The sequence below is a fragment of the Mercenaria mercenaria genome, chromosome 2 (genome assembly GCF_021730395.1).
Source record: "Mercenaria mercenaria strain notata chromosome 2, MADL_Memer_1, whole genome shotgun sequence".
Lineage (NCBI taxonomy): Eukaryota > Metazoa > Mollusca > Bivalvia > Venerida > Veneridae > Mercenaria > Mercenaria mercenaria.
This window is the reverse complement of record NC_069362.1, coordinates 84,182,605-84,197,572: the sequence shown is the minus strand read 5'-3', so window position 1 is coordinate 84,197,572 and position 14,968 is coordinate 84,182,605. Positions and strand designations below refer to the sequence as shown.

Below are 14,968 nucleotides of genomic sequence, written 5' to 3'. Positions count from 1 at the left end.
AATTACTGCTGTCATTCACGGGCCTATGTAGTGACAGTTACATAAGGCTATGATATGACAGTCCTGATTAATTCCTCCACAATGCCACCAGCTCAATTTTCTACAAACTATAGGAAACCTTAATGCAATTTCTATTGATCATACCCAATAATTTGAGCAGACAGAAATCAGTTGGCAGAGCAAGCAGTTTAATATAAGCCGCTCATAAACAGTTCAAGCCATTAGGGATATAACCATATCTCTAGATATACAACTACAAAAGGAATGCTTTCTTTGATGTACCTAACTTGATCATACTGACAAATCAATATGATAATAACATTTTAAGTTTGTTTTTTCTGAAGCTTACAAAACAAGGTTTCACAATGTACTTTTGAGGTGATACAAAGTTGCTGAAAATCAGTAATAGGGCGGGGAGCAAAATTTGTCAAATACTGAAAATGGTTTTTCCTGAAACATCAAAAATTGTTTTTTGGAAGTCTTATTGCAATTGTATGACAAATTTCCTCTTGAATAAAACTTTCTTTATTAAATATGTTTTTAAGATACAAAAAAAATCAGTAACAATTCATTTTTTCTGTAACATTTCACTTAATATCATTATTAAACTTTAAAATTAGCAAATGCTTGGATTCTTCCTGCAAAACAGGTAGTTCTACTTCTTTATTGCGACGCTCCCACACAAAAAAATGCCTCCAGAATGATTTTCTCCTATAAGTTCCCATCAGCTGGAAATGCACCCATTTACCTTGACAAGCTAATGAAAATCAAAAGTATACTTGTAACTAATTAAGAATGAAGTTTCCTGTGCCAACTGTGCATAATAGGCCCATTCACAATAAGAACGGGACACAGCAGTAAAAATGGGCATCAGCAATTACTCTGAAAGCGTGGCGTGATGACCAGTTAGAAACATGTAACTGAATGAAAAACAAACAAAAATTTAAAAATTACTTGTCGGTATGAGAGGTACTAAGAACAAAGTTTTTGCAGTGTAGATTAAACACAAAAAATAGCTGTGAGGGTGGTCATCCCTGTGACCTTGACCTAGAGCTACTTACAAAAAATCAGGGATCTTCCTCAAGTGGTACTTAGCAATTTTGTAAAGTTTGAAAGCCATACCTATTATACTTTCAGAGTTAGAGCCCAGAAATGAAAAAAAAAATCCAGAAATTTAGTCAGATCCCTCTGACCTTGACCTTTGAACCACTGATGCGGAAGTTAACAGTGATCTTCCTCTAGTCGCACTTTGTAACTGAGTAAAGTTCAAAACTGTAGGTATTATACTTTATGACTTACAGTCCAGATACCATTTGGTCTCCCAGTTACTATGACCTTGACCTTTGAACCCTAAAACCTATAGGGATCTTCTGAAAGTGGTGCTTAGTTATTTTTTGAAGTTTGAAAGCTATAGCAACTATACTTTATGACTTACAGTCCAGAAACGGAAAATGCTGACCGAAGGGACAACACTATTCAATAACATGTGTTTTTCAAAACAGGCATACAAAAAAATCTGGTAAAACTGTTACTAGTACTTCAGTAAGCACATGATTTATACTATTACCTCCCATAAAAATTCTGGCAAAACTGTTACTTCAGAAAGTGCAGGATTTATTACGAATTAGTATATATGGCTTCATAGATAGCATCATTCTGGCAGAAATTAACAAGATCTGCACACACACTTATGACAATAATTACTACAAGCATTCCAAATAATTGAGATTCCACCTTCTGCATAACTGCTACTATTTTTTACATTCTAGAAAAAAACTAGCAGTGAATGCCAAACCCATAATTGCATGTATGACTACATTAAAACAAAATACTTTCTGCCACATGAATAAATCTGTGGCAGAGTATTTCGGCATGTACATTTGTTTGCTGGACCATAGGCAATATCCTTTAACAAGTTCTCTATTGATTCAGTGTGCAGTGGGAATTATGTTGTGGGTGTTAATATGTTATTTATTCATAAAGAAACAGCTTTCAATGAAGTATGGGTTATGCATGGCCACACATTTTGACTGCAACTTGTTTTAAACGCTATACAAGGCGCCAAATACCGACAATTTTAATCAATACAGTGCTCCGCAATCTGGCTTATATCAAGACAGCAGCTTCAAATATTGCAGTTTTAAATAATCACAATGTTACTGGAGCTTAGATTACATATATGTATGCTGCAAACAGTGAATAGAGCGATCATTGTCAATTATTAAATTTTACTATAAATGAAAAACAAAATATTACCTGCTAAATAGTGCATAAACAAGAAAAAAAACTGTGTCACACCATTCATAAAGAGTAAGAAATACTGAAGCTGCAGATCTAACATGCATATAGAAACTGAGGACACCTCAAGTGTGAAAGCTGTTTGACCTGGAGTAAGAAGAAACCCAAATATTCCCAAGAAAAATATAGACACCAACTACAGCATGACGGGCAGAAGCTGTGAACATGCTTTAACACTGAAAGGTCAAACAGAATCTTCTCCCTCTGCTTAATATTTGAAAGATTTCTGTCTGTAAGGCTTAAACTTCAGTTATCATTTTGGAGTACAAAGAAACTTTCATGTAGATGTGCTTAAACCATTTCAACAAAATTATACTTTAATAGTGGAAGTGCTGATTAACTTAGGAAAACTTAATATAAAGTGTACTTAAATACAATAATGGTTAGAAGAGTAGAAATTATCAGCTGAATAACAATACTACAAAGCACATCCAAAGGAAATTTTGAAGTCATGCAATAAGTTGTAAAAAGTCCCCTACCATCATTATCGCCTGTGATCGTCGGTGAAAAGAACAATATCAAACATGTAAACATCTTAAAATTGTGCATAAAGACAATTCACAAAAGTGGTAAATTTTTTAAGCAACCTGAAATGTGCTGTTCAAATCTTTAAATATATTACCGACAAGAGGGAAATAATGGCCCTAGATCACTCACCTGAGTTACACGGCTTGCCTGAACAATTTTGGTAGATGGTCATGCAAGAAAAATACCTGTGAAATTATTTTGAAGTAGGGCCAAATTTTCTGACAGGTAAGCTTTTGAAGTTTCCACTTAATAATTATAAGTTGGTAATGAAAATGTGTCTTTGTTGGGCTGGACGGGTTGGAGGGAGATTGGCGGGGGTAATGACACAAGAATCTAAGACAAGATACCAAATTATTTTGAATTAGAAATCTGCGGTCTGAGAGGAAAATTTTTTTCAAAGTTTTCCATATAGCCATATAGAGAAAACTATCCCAGCCCCCAGGTGGCCATGTTCTTTTTAATAAAATGGAATGACCTGAAAGAATTTAGAAGAGGGTCACCAAAGGATCATTTCTGTGAAACCATTTTCAAATTGAGCCAGAAGTTTCGCAAGACAAGATTTTCGAAGTTTTCCATACAGCCATATAGCTACCCCCTGGCAGCCAAGATTTATAATGAAAAAGAATTATTAGAAGGAATTTGGTAGAGATTCACATAAGGTACATTGCTGTAAAATTACTGTTAGTTTATAATCAAACCAGCTGTTTGAGAGGACTTTTCCACATAGCCTTATAGGGAAACCTAGCCCCTTCCCTGGCCATGTTTTTAACAAAAATAATTATTTGAAAAAATTTGGCAGAAGTTTAATCAAAGTACATTGCTGTGAAAATATTCTGAAAATGGACCAGCAGGTTCATAGACATTCACAATTTTCCATAGAGCCATATATAGGGAAAACTAGCCCCACTCCCTGGCCACATGTGAACGAAAAAGAATTATTTGAAAGGAATTTTCAGAAAATTTTTCATAGTTTTTCATTCTGGTCACAAGGCAACATGAAAGCAAAATTCCTGAGAAGTTTGATTGAACTGTCATATCAGTTACGGAGATGTTCTTTACAGAAATTGCGGATGATGAACAAGCAACGATCCTAAAAGCTTACCGTGTGCACTTTATGCTCAGGTGAGCTAACAAAAAAAGGACTAAATGTGCAAAAGCAACTTTATTTAAATAGTAATACAGCAATTTTACATTCCTTTGGTTTGTTTGTTCTACAAAAATAATATTAATCAAGCTTTCCTTTGTTTTCTATATTCTGATATCAACTTGGATCAACATTTGAATGTTTGAAGCAGAAAAGCTTAAGAAGCTTTGAATACATGCATATTACATTACAACAGTTTATTTCAAAAACTAGACAATATATTCTTGTTTGAAAAATTGAAATCATGCAAAAAGCCAACCAATCAACAAACAAGCAAAAAACCAAGAAAGGAAACAATAATGAATTTCTTGCCCAAAATTTGCCAAAACGATGTAAATTAAAATGATAAAATGACAATAATGCTCCTATTTATTTTGATTGTTTCCATTTATAGGCCAGCATAACAAAGGAACTTTTAGATGTAAGTCAATTAAAAGGTACTGAGTATAGGAACTCTGCATGATCTTCTTGACAGTATATAAAATGACACTCGTGAAAAATGGAAGCTTGACCACAGCCTATTGGGTGTAAGGAATCTGTCAAATGTAACACTATCAGAAGATTAGTACTTTCCACTATTTTGCTTCTTTTTCTTTATGTGCAACACCACAAATGAAGCAGTCACATACAATAACCTAAGAAAATATTTGTATATACAGTATACAATTTATTTTGTAAAATATAAAACTAGTACATATAAGTATGCTGGACTGTTTTCTATAAGCAAATATTGAAACTATCCATGTGGACAAACATTTATAATGTTTCATGAAGAAAAAACACTGACAACCCGGAAAAGGTACAAATAAAGTACAATGCACGATACAGGAAGAAACTTACCTTCGAATGTGTCGTCGATATCGTTCATCAACTCGTCATCTGAGCAAATATTCAATACATTTACAAGCATCTCGGTGACTGCAACAAAAATACTATAACTATTTATGTGCTTTCTTTAAAACAACCAAAACAACAACATCTCAGCAGAGAAGTCAATAACATCTAAAGTAAGCAATGGGAATGGAAAGTAAGGTGGGTGTTTTATTTCTTTTCAATTTAATTCCATGGCCATTTTCTTCGGTATAGGACTTAACTGAAGGAGTCCCTGGACTGCCAGATCTTACTGATCACCAATCATCTTTTCAAATTACCATAACTGTTTCTTTACCCCAATCTCTTTTCAGTTTACACTAAGCGTTATTGTACTATTTTTGCAGTCCATTTTTTATTAAATCTGGTGTCTTGTCTAAATTAAAACAGGATGCGGTCTCACTTTGTGACCACTATCTGCCACTGCCATCAATTTGTTACATCATTCAGCTGCCAAAGTGATTCTAACATATACAATTACATGTATCAACTAACATGCTTGAAACGAAATTAATCTTTAAAAGATACAGCTTCATTGCATTTATCTAAAGCCGAAATACAATTTTTTCTAACTCATAAATTACATTTTCTTATTAGTTCTATGATGGTTAACAAATCTTCAGCTCTGTGCAATAAGTTGGTAACTACCTCATTATGATAAAACAGTTAACTGTTTGTGCTGAAGTGACAAAATGAAACACAATCTATTCATGAAATACAGGCATTCTAGCATATCAAACAGGCTTTAATTTAACACCTGGAATATAATCAGTTTCATTTATCCGACAGAACTTGCATACAAATAGCATTACCTACAATCTATTTGAAATTAATTAAAAAAGAAACCTATTACCATAAAATTATAAACTACTTTAACTTAACTGAGAAAAATTTCATGGGCAAACTGATCTGGTAGTTATTAAGCACTTTTTAGCATATCACTTGCTTTACCTAAAAATCTGATATGTTGAAAAAGAAAGGTTCCAGATATGTCAAAACAAATATTAGTCTGCATTAAATTATCCTGTAAATCAATATCAAGTTTCTATATACCAAGTTATTATAAATGTCTCCAAAAGTTTTCTAACAAAGTATGGAAGACCAAATACTTAACACTGCACTTGTAAAGAATTGCCATTTTAGAATCTTAAATTCCCCTTCAATGTACAGCCATGTGTCAGATTGATCACTAATCTAATCCCATTGACTAAACTGTATTACATCTTGATACTCTTTTCCCAATCTACTTTTCATCCAGTGTATTGAATTTTTATATGTTTGTTACAATTGTATTTTCTGTGCAATGAGAAAACAAAGTCTGAGAAACTGCAACTTAAGGAAAGTTAAATTCAAATTGACAATGTAACAAAATCATCATAGTTGCTGAAATGACTTTCTCCATTCTGTAACCGGTATTAATTTCCTTCACTGCAAACAACAGACATAGGAGGCTATTGACCTTAAGATAAAGTGCCAGTTTAGCAATTCTTAAATTAGAAAAAGTGTTCATATAGCACAGCCTGCACAGGTGCCCCCACTAAGTGACATTAGGACCCAGAAGATTATCATGTGAGTAATGGCACTTTGATTAAAACCACATTTGGACTGAACCCTAGGTGTGACTTTGGAACTTTAACCTAGGGGTCTGGATTTGACATGCAACACATCTTGTTATGGTGGTCATTTATGCAAAGTATTTCATATGACGAAGTTGCTGACAGGACAAATAAACACAAACAGGAGAAATACTATACCCCATCTCAATTATCTATGGTGAGAGAATATATATTTATTTATTTGGGTTTTACGGCGCACCAACACAGTATAGGTTATATGGCGCCAAACAGGACTACAAATTTTGGTTCCACATCTCATTAACATCGAAATAAAACCATGAGGTATGGAATATGGTGAGAGAATGAAATTCTGCTTTTTTCCAAGCTGCAATATCAACAAACAATAATTGGGGGAATGGGGTGGTGGTCAAGACAGCTGATCCACAAAAAGGGTATTAAGCAATCTATCTTCAATATGGCTATGAGGAGAACATGGAGCAGAGCTTAAAAAACTACCTGGGAAGAGCTGAAGCTCAGTTTGTCAACATAACAAAGAAAGCAAGAAAAAAAGAGAAACACAACTGAACAATCTGGGTCGCAGTGTCTGCCAGTAATCTGTATTGATCAGTTGAATCAGCCAGAGAATTATATCAACAGTATTTCAATGGTAATCACCCATGTTTCACCGATCCATACACTGGATTTCCTCAATTTTTCTCATCTCATTTAAGATATAGCCCCAAGTCTCCACAAGACAGAGCCGTAACAATATTTTTCTTTCTTCAAATACGAAAACAGAGAGGAAGAATACCTATAGCACTGTGATACAAGAGGGTAATGATGACCCTGGATCGCTCACCCAAGTAATATGAGCTACATGTTTCAAATGTCAAACTGATGATTTTTAGAGATTTTTTGGAAGATTTTCCAATGTACAATCAAGTAACCCCTGGGGCGTGGCCAATTTTATCCCGGGGGTCATGATTTGAACAAAGTTTGTAGAAGTCTACTAGGCAATGTTACATATCAAATATCTAAGCTCTAGCCCTTCTCGTTTATTTTTAGTAAATTTATGAAGATTTCCCTGTGTACAATCAAGTAACCCCTAGGGCTGGGTCAATTTGACCCTGGGGGGTCAAGATTTGAACAAATTTTGTAGAGGTCCACTGGGCAATGCTACATGTCAAATTTCTAAGCTTTTTCTATGTACAATCAAGTAACCCCATGGGAGGGGTCAATTTGACCCCGGGGGTCATGATTTGAACAAATTTTGTAGAAGTCTACTAGGCAAAGCTGCAAGTCAACTATCTAAGATCTAGGCCTTCTGGTTTATTTTTAGAAAATTTTTGAAGAATTTTCCGATGTACAATCAAGTAACCCCTGGGGCGGGGTCAATTTTGACCCCGGGGGTCATGATTTGCATAAATTTTGTAGAGGTCCAATAGGCAATGCTACATGTGAAATATCTAAGCTCTAGGCCTTCTGGTTTATTTTTAGAAATTTTTTGAAGATTTTCCTATGTAAAATCAAGTGACCCCTGGGGCGGGGTCAATTTTGACCCCAAGGGTCACGATTTGAACAAATTTTGTAGAGGTCCACTAGGCAATGCTACATGTCAAATATCTAAGCTCTAGGCCTTCTGGTTTATTTTTTCAAAAATTTTGAAGATTTTCCTCTAGAAATCTATGTAAAATCAAGTGACCCCGGGGTAATGATTTGAACAACTTTAGTTGAGGTCCACTAGGCAATGCTACAGGTCAAATATCTAAGCTCTAGGGCTTCTGGTTTTTGAGAAGAAGATTTTTTAGGATTTTCCTATGTAAAATCAAGTGACCCCTGGGGCGGGGGTCAAAATGATTTGAACAAACTTGGTAGAGGTCCACTAGGCAATGCTTCACACGAAATATCTAAGCTCTAGGGCTTCTAGTATTTGAGAAGAAGATTTTTAAAGTTTTTTTCCTTTTGGTTGCCATGGCAACCAGAGTTCTGCATGGAATTCAATTCTTTGAATAATTTTTGTAGAGCTTCACCCAAGGAACATTCCTGTGAAGTTTGGATGAAATTGGCATAGCGGTTTATGAGGAGATGTCGTTTGAAGTAAAAGTTTACGGACGACGATGGACGCCGGACGGTGAACTATCAGAATAGCTCACCCTGAGCCTTTGGCTCTGGTAAGCTAATAATCCAAACTCTAATGATGGAGACTTAATCTGCAATATCAGCAATAAATTCTCAGAAATCTGATCAAATGAATGTAATATTGGATAGCAATGCATCAAACTCATTTTTTAGCACTGTTATTAACACAACAAGGTAAATGGAAGATACAAAGGTCAGATTAGAAAATTAATGACATCCTCTCATTCAACTGATTGTTTTTTTCTTCTTTGAGAAATTTCTATCAGCAAAGCAATAAAATAATTTTTGTTAAGACATAGCGGAACAACAATAGATAAAGAAACTGCCACCAAAATCCCATATTCGAAAACTATAACAATGACACTATTCTGACTTCAAACTGACCTATTTAAGATACAAATTAAGCTATTTTTATTATGTTGTTACATATAACATGAATATTCTATTAAATTTCCAAGTTGTCACTCATTTTTATGTGTACAAGCTTCAGAATTTCCGTACCATCATAATTTCCATGAACAATTTAAATACTTTCTGTAACTGAGTTAATAAACAAACGATAAGAAATATGCTCACCTTTTTCTCCTACAAATGGTAATGACCAAGTAAAAACATCCATAAAATTTGGCAACCAATATGGATGAGGTGAACAGTTGAACTGTCTAATGTTCATCACATTGTTTTCATATTTTAATATAGCAGCTGAAATAAACATAAAATAGAAACACATAATTTCCCATAGTAAGTATAAGCAACCAAATGAATGAAGGTGAAAGCAACCTAGTGAAATTATATAAACAATTTTTTATTGCAATAATGTCAATATTTTTGATAATATCAAATACTATCACTTATGCTAACACACTAGTTTAAGGTGACTATGTCTGCTGGAATATAATAATTAAACCCCACTTCTATAGTCCCTTAATGCATTTAAAACCAAAGATATTTTGTTCAGGATTTACTTTTCTGTAAACTGACCATTTATAAATGCCACAGTCTACACAGTCAAACAAAAATCTTTAGAGTTTTTCTTTTTTGTGCTGATTTGGAAAAACAATATTTAACTGTAAAACACTTAAGCCTCCTATGAGGACCTGTCTAATTTTCGCTCTCAAGATCACTATGACCTCGCCCTTTGACCAACTGACTCCCAACACAATAAGAGACAGCTACTGACTATAGGAAACCATCCTATGAAGGCCAAATCATTCTTAAGTTATCGAGATGCTACTGTTTTTGAGTCACAAGGTCATCTTTACTCTCATCTTTCACCTACTGACCCAAACAAGACGGCCATGACGGCCCCATATATCGCTCCCCAGAGTTGATCTGGCCTACTGACCTAGTTTTTGACCCCACATGACCAAGAGTTGAACCTGACCTAAAGATCATCAAGAAAAACATTCTGACTAAACTTCATAAAGATTTGGTTACAACTGTAGCCTCTGGAGTGTTCACAAGCTTTTCCTTTGATTTGACCGGTGACCTAGTTTTTGACCCCACATGACCCAGATTCAAACTTGACCTATAGATTATCAACAAAAAACGTTCTAATTCTCATGAGTTTCAAACTTAAATTGTGGTCTCTAGAATGCTGAAAAGATTTTCCTTTCATCTGGCCTAGTGACCTAGTTTTTGACCCCACAAGACTCAGATTCAAACTTGACCTAGAAATGATTAAGACAAACATTTTGACCCAGTTTCATAAAGACTGAGTCACAAATGTTGCCTCTGAAGTGTTCACAAGCTTTTCCTTTGATTTGACCAGATGACCTAGTTTTTGATCCCACATGACCAAGATTCAAACTTGACCTAGAAATCATCAAGCCAAACTTTCTAAGTTTCATAAATATTGGGTCACAACTGTGGCCTCTAGACTAGTGTTCAAAGCTTTTCCTTCGATTTGACCTGGTGACCAAGTCTTTAATCCAACATGACTCAGTTTGGAAATTGACCTAGAGATCATCAAGACTAACATTCTGACCAAGTTTCTTAAAGATTGGGTCACAAATGTGGTCTCTAGAGTGTTCACAAGCTTCTCCATTGATCTGACCCCACATGACCAAGAGTTGAACTTGACCTAAAGATCATCAAGAAAAACATTGACTAAATTTCATAAAGATTTTGTTACAACTCTAGCCTCTAGTGTTCACAAGCTTTTCTTGACCTAGTTTGTTTGTTTTGTCTGGGTTTCACTTTTGGCCTACTAACTAGACTGACAACAGACAATCACCCTATGAAGTTTAACAATAATTTAAGGCCAAAGCATTCTTTACTGAGTGGAAACCATTTTCAGTTTCGAAGTCACTGATCATTAAGCTTTGACTTACTGACCCCAAAACGAAAGTGACCAGCTACTGACCACAGCAACCAACGTATGAAGTTTGACAACTGCAGGCCTAGAGGCCTGTCAAACAAGAGCACCGCCTTGCGGGTGCTGACGCTCATCTGATTTTTTTTGTGTAATAGAAATATTGTCCTACCCATGATTTTCTAAGTCTAAAAAGGGCCATCATTCTTGCAAAAAGCAGGACAGAGTTATGTTTCTTGATGTACAGTGTCCACTTATGATGGTGAAAAACTGTTGCAAGTTTTAAAGCAATAGCTTTGATAGTTTATGAGAAAAGTTGACTTAAACATAATACTCAACCAAGAAAATGATTTTCTAAGTCCAGAAGGGGCAATAATTATTGCAAAAAGCAGGATTGAGTTATGTTGCTTGCTGTACAGGGTCAGCTTATGATGGTGAACAAGTGTTGCAAGTTTCAAAGCAATAGCTTTGATAGTTTAAGAGAAAAAGTTTACCTAAACATAACACTTAACCAAGAAATCTGATATTTTCTAAGTCCAAAAAGGGCCATAAATCTTGCAAAAAGCAGGACAGAGTTATGTTTCTTGCTGTACAGGGTCAACTTATGATGGTGAACAAGTGTTGCAAGTTTTAAAGCAATAGCTTTGATAGTTTAGGACAAAAGCTGACCTAAACATAAAACTTAACCAAGAAAACTGATTTTCTAAGTCCAAAAGGGGCAATAAATCTTGCAAAAAGCAAGATGGAGTTATGTTTCTTGATGTACAGGGTCGGTCTGCTTATGATGGTGAGCAAGTATTCCAAGTTTCAAAGCAATAGCTTTGATAGTTTAGGAGAAAAGTTGACCTAAACATAAAACTTAACCAAGAAATCTGATATTTTCTATTAACAAAAGGGGCCATAAATCTTCAAAAGCAAGATGGAGTTATGTTCTGCTATACAGGGTCGCTTATGATGTAACAGTATTCCAAGTTTCAAACCATAGCTTGATAGTTAGAAGAAAAGTGACTAAACATAAAACTTACAGGCAACGCCGACGCGACAACTGCTCAAGTGTGACAATAACTCAACATTTTTTTAAAAAAATCAGATAGTACAAGACACCGCTTGCGGTGCGACGCTCATTGATTTTTGTATAATAGAAATATTTACCATGATTTTCTAAGTCTAAAAAGGGCATCATTCTTGCAAAAGCAGGATAGAGTTATGTTTCTTGTGTACAGTGTCCACTTATGATGGTGAAAAACTGTTGCAAGTTTTAAAGCAATAGCTTTGATAGTTTATGAGAAAAGTTGACTTAAAATAATATTCAACAAGAAAATGATTTTTCTAAGTCCAAAAGGGGCAATAATTATTGCAAAAAGCAGGATGAGTTATGTTGCTTGCTGTACAGGGTCAGCTTATGATGGTGAACAAGTGTTGCAAGTTTCAAGCAATAGCTTTGATAGTTTAGAGAAAAAGTTTACCTAAATAAAAAACTTAACAAGAAATCTGATATTTCTAAGTCAAAAGGGCCATAATCTTGCAAAAAGCAGGAGGAGTTATGTTTCTTGCTGTACAGGTCACCTATGATGGTGAAAAGTGTTGCAAGTTTTAAGCAATAGCTTTGATAGTTTAGGATAAAAGCTGACCCAAACATAAACTTAACAAGAAAACTGATTTTCTAAGTCTAAAAGGGGCAATAATTCCTGCAAAAAGCAAGATGGAGTTTTGTTTCTTGATGTACAGGGTCGGTCTGCTTATGATGGTGAGCAAGTATTCCAAGTTTCAAAGCAATAGCTTTGATAGTTTAGGAGAAAAGTTGACCTAAACATAAAACTTAACCAAGAAATCTGATATTTTCTAAGTACAAAAGGGGCCATAAATCTTGCAAAAAGCAAGATAGAGTTATGTTTCTTGCTATACAGGGTCAGCTTATGATGGTGAACAAGTATTCCAAGTTTCAAAGCAATAGCTTTGATAGTTTAGGAGAAAAGCTGACCTAAACATAAAACTTAACCAGGCAACGCTGACGCCGACAACCGCTCAAGTGATGACAATAACTCATCATTTTTTTTTTAAAAAATCAGATGAGCTAAAAAGGCTAAGCCAAACCAAACTGACAATGTTTGTTTTTGGAAGATAAATATTACCAATTGGCAGTCAAAAGTTGTTTTTCAGGCTTTAACATGAAAGAACAAATCCAGTACAACCAGAGATGAGGTGAATAACAAGATCACAAGTTTACTGAAAGCAAAGGCTGTGAAATGTAAGACACGGGACTTTAAACCTCTCATCCATGTCAACTTTACCAATTCTTCCCACATTCTAATCAAGCTTGTTTTGGTACATACATTCAGTCTTGTGTTACAATTATTCACCAACTGTACTGATATTTCTAGAAACTGTTGATGTGTTAACTTGGCTCTTACTTTCAATGAAAATTTGGCAACAGAAATTTCACTTTGTAAACATACATTTCTCACGTCTTACCTTTATTATTATAAACATCTAAATAATTTGGTGCAGAAAAGATAGTTATCAATGAAGGAAATCCCGTGGTCTGACTTTTTCTGTACATTCTGTAACTGTAATACAAAACAAATTGTCAACATCATGTGACAACAGATCACTCATTCTTTCAACTACAAAAAATATAAACAAGAGCTGTCCGTAAGACAGCTAATGCTCTACTATTCGAATTGTTGTCCCAGAAGCAGGAATATTACCTTAGATGTTAAAATATCTATAATCTATAGAGTTTCAATCCAGTATCTGCATTAGTTTTGGACATAGTAACTTGCATGCTAAACTTTAACCAGAAGTTAATAACTTCAAAAGGGGACATAATTTGGCCAAAATGCATGTCAGTGTTATGGGACTTGATGCTATCACCTAGTTTAATAACCTTAAGACAAATGTGAAGTTTCAATTCAATATCTGAATTTGTTTTGGTGATAGTAACATGCACACAAACTTTAACCAGGGTTTTCTAAGTCCAAAAGGGGGCATAATTTGGCCAAAATACATGCCAGAGTTATGGGACTTTACCAAGTAGGGTTTGTATTTGACCTAGAAAAAGATAAAATAAGTTTCAAAGTTGTCAGCCATATGTACTTGCATTCAAAACTTGAACTAAGGTGTGACGCTGGCGCCAGGGTGAGTAGAATAGCTAGACTATTCCTCGAATAGTCGAGCTAAAAATGGGCTTCTCATTCCTTCCATTTCATAAATGCCACTGAAAACAGCCCAACAAAGAGACTTGCTGATAACTGCAAAACTGACATCTAAAAACTATATTCAACATGTCCTTTGTTACAGTCTGGATTCTAAATATTTTATGTGGATAATGAGATTGAAAGCACATACAAATTGTACCTGAACACTGACAGTTTTATTTTCTAAATTAAATATTAATTCCTTCAATTTTCTCAAACTTTATTTCTTGTAAGTGAAAAAGTAAAGCATAAAATCAAATTTCAGTACACCAAAATAACATACCCTGCATCTTGTGCTTCATGTGCTCGTATAATTGATAATAAATTATTCTGTTGTAAGAAATCACAACAAGCTGCATAGCTGAAACAGAAAAAAAAATGCAAATAGTCAAAGCAGTTTCTCAACAAGAGGGTCATGATGACCCTGGATTGCTCACCTGAGTAATATGAGCTACATGTTTCAAATGTCAAACTGATGATAAAATATTGTAAAAGTCAGTAGGTCACATTCATGGTCAATGAAATTCAGTTTTATGATTTGTGTGCAAAGCTGTGTATGTCATAAAAATTTCAAGGCTGTATCTTAAAAACAAGAAAGTAGGTCAGTAGGTCAAGTTCACAGTCAAGTGACATCATATTACTTGGGGTCATCAGGATTTTAAAAGTTTTCCCTATATAAGTCTATATAAACCATGTGACCCCTGGGGCGGGGCCATATTTGACCCTAGGGGGATAATTTGAACAATTTTGGTAGAGGACCACCAGATATCAAAGCCCTAGGCCCTGTGGTTTTGGACAAGAAGATTTTTAAAAGTTCTGCATGGAATTCAATTCTTTGAACAATTTTGAAAGGGGGCCACCCAAGGATCATTCCTGTGAAGTTTGGTGTAATTCTGCCCAGTGGTTTTCAAGAAGATTTTTT

At 34.9% G+C, this 14,968-nt stretch overlaps 1 protein-coding gene across 4 annotated transcripts in view; it reads right to left on the bottom strand.

Annotated features, from left to right (window-relative positions):
- The window catches only part of LOC123564453 (protein phosphatase 3 catalytic subunit alpha-like), a 98,022-nt gene that overhangs the window by 53,577 nt on the left and 29,477 nt on the right, over positions 1–14,968 (bottom strand). For all 4 annotated transcript variants that reach the window (XM_045358060.2, XM_045358058.2, XM_045358059.2 and 1 more), the window contains exons 7-10: positions 14,330–14,407; positions 13,322–13,416; positions 9,112–9,237; positions 4,811–4,888 (exon numbers count right to left, since the gene is read on the bottom strand). In XM_045358060.2, coding sequence (XP_045213995.1) covers positions 4,811–4,888; positions 9,112–9,237; positions 13,322–13,416; positions 14,330–14,407 — 377 coding nt within the window. The remainder of the gene's footprint in view (positions 1–4,810; positions 4,889–9,111; positions 9,238–13,321; positions 13,417–14,329; positions 14,408–14,968) is intronic.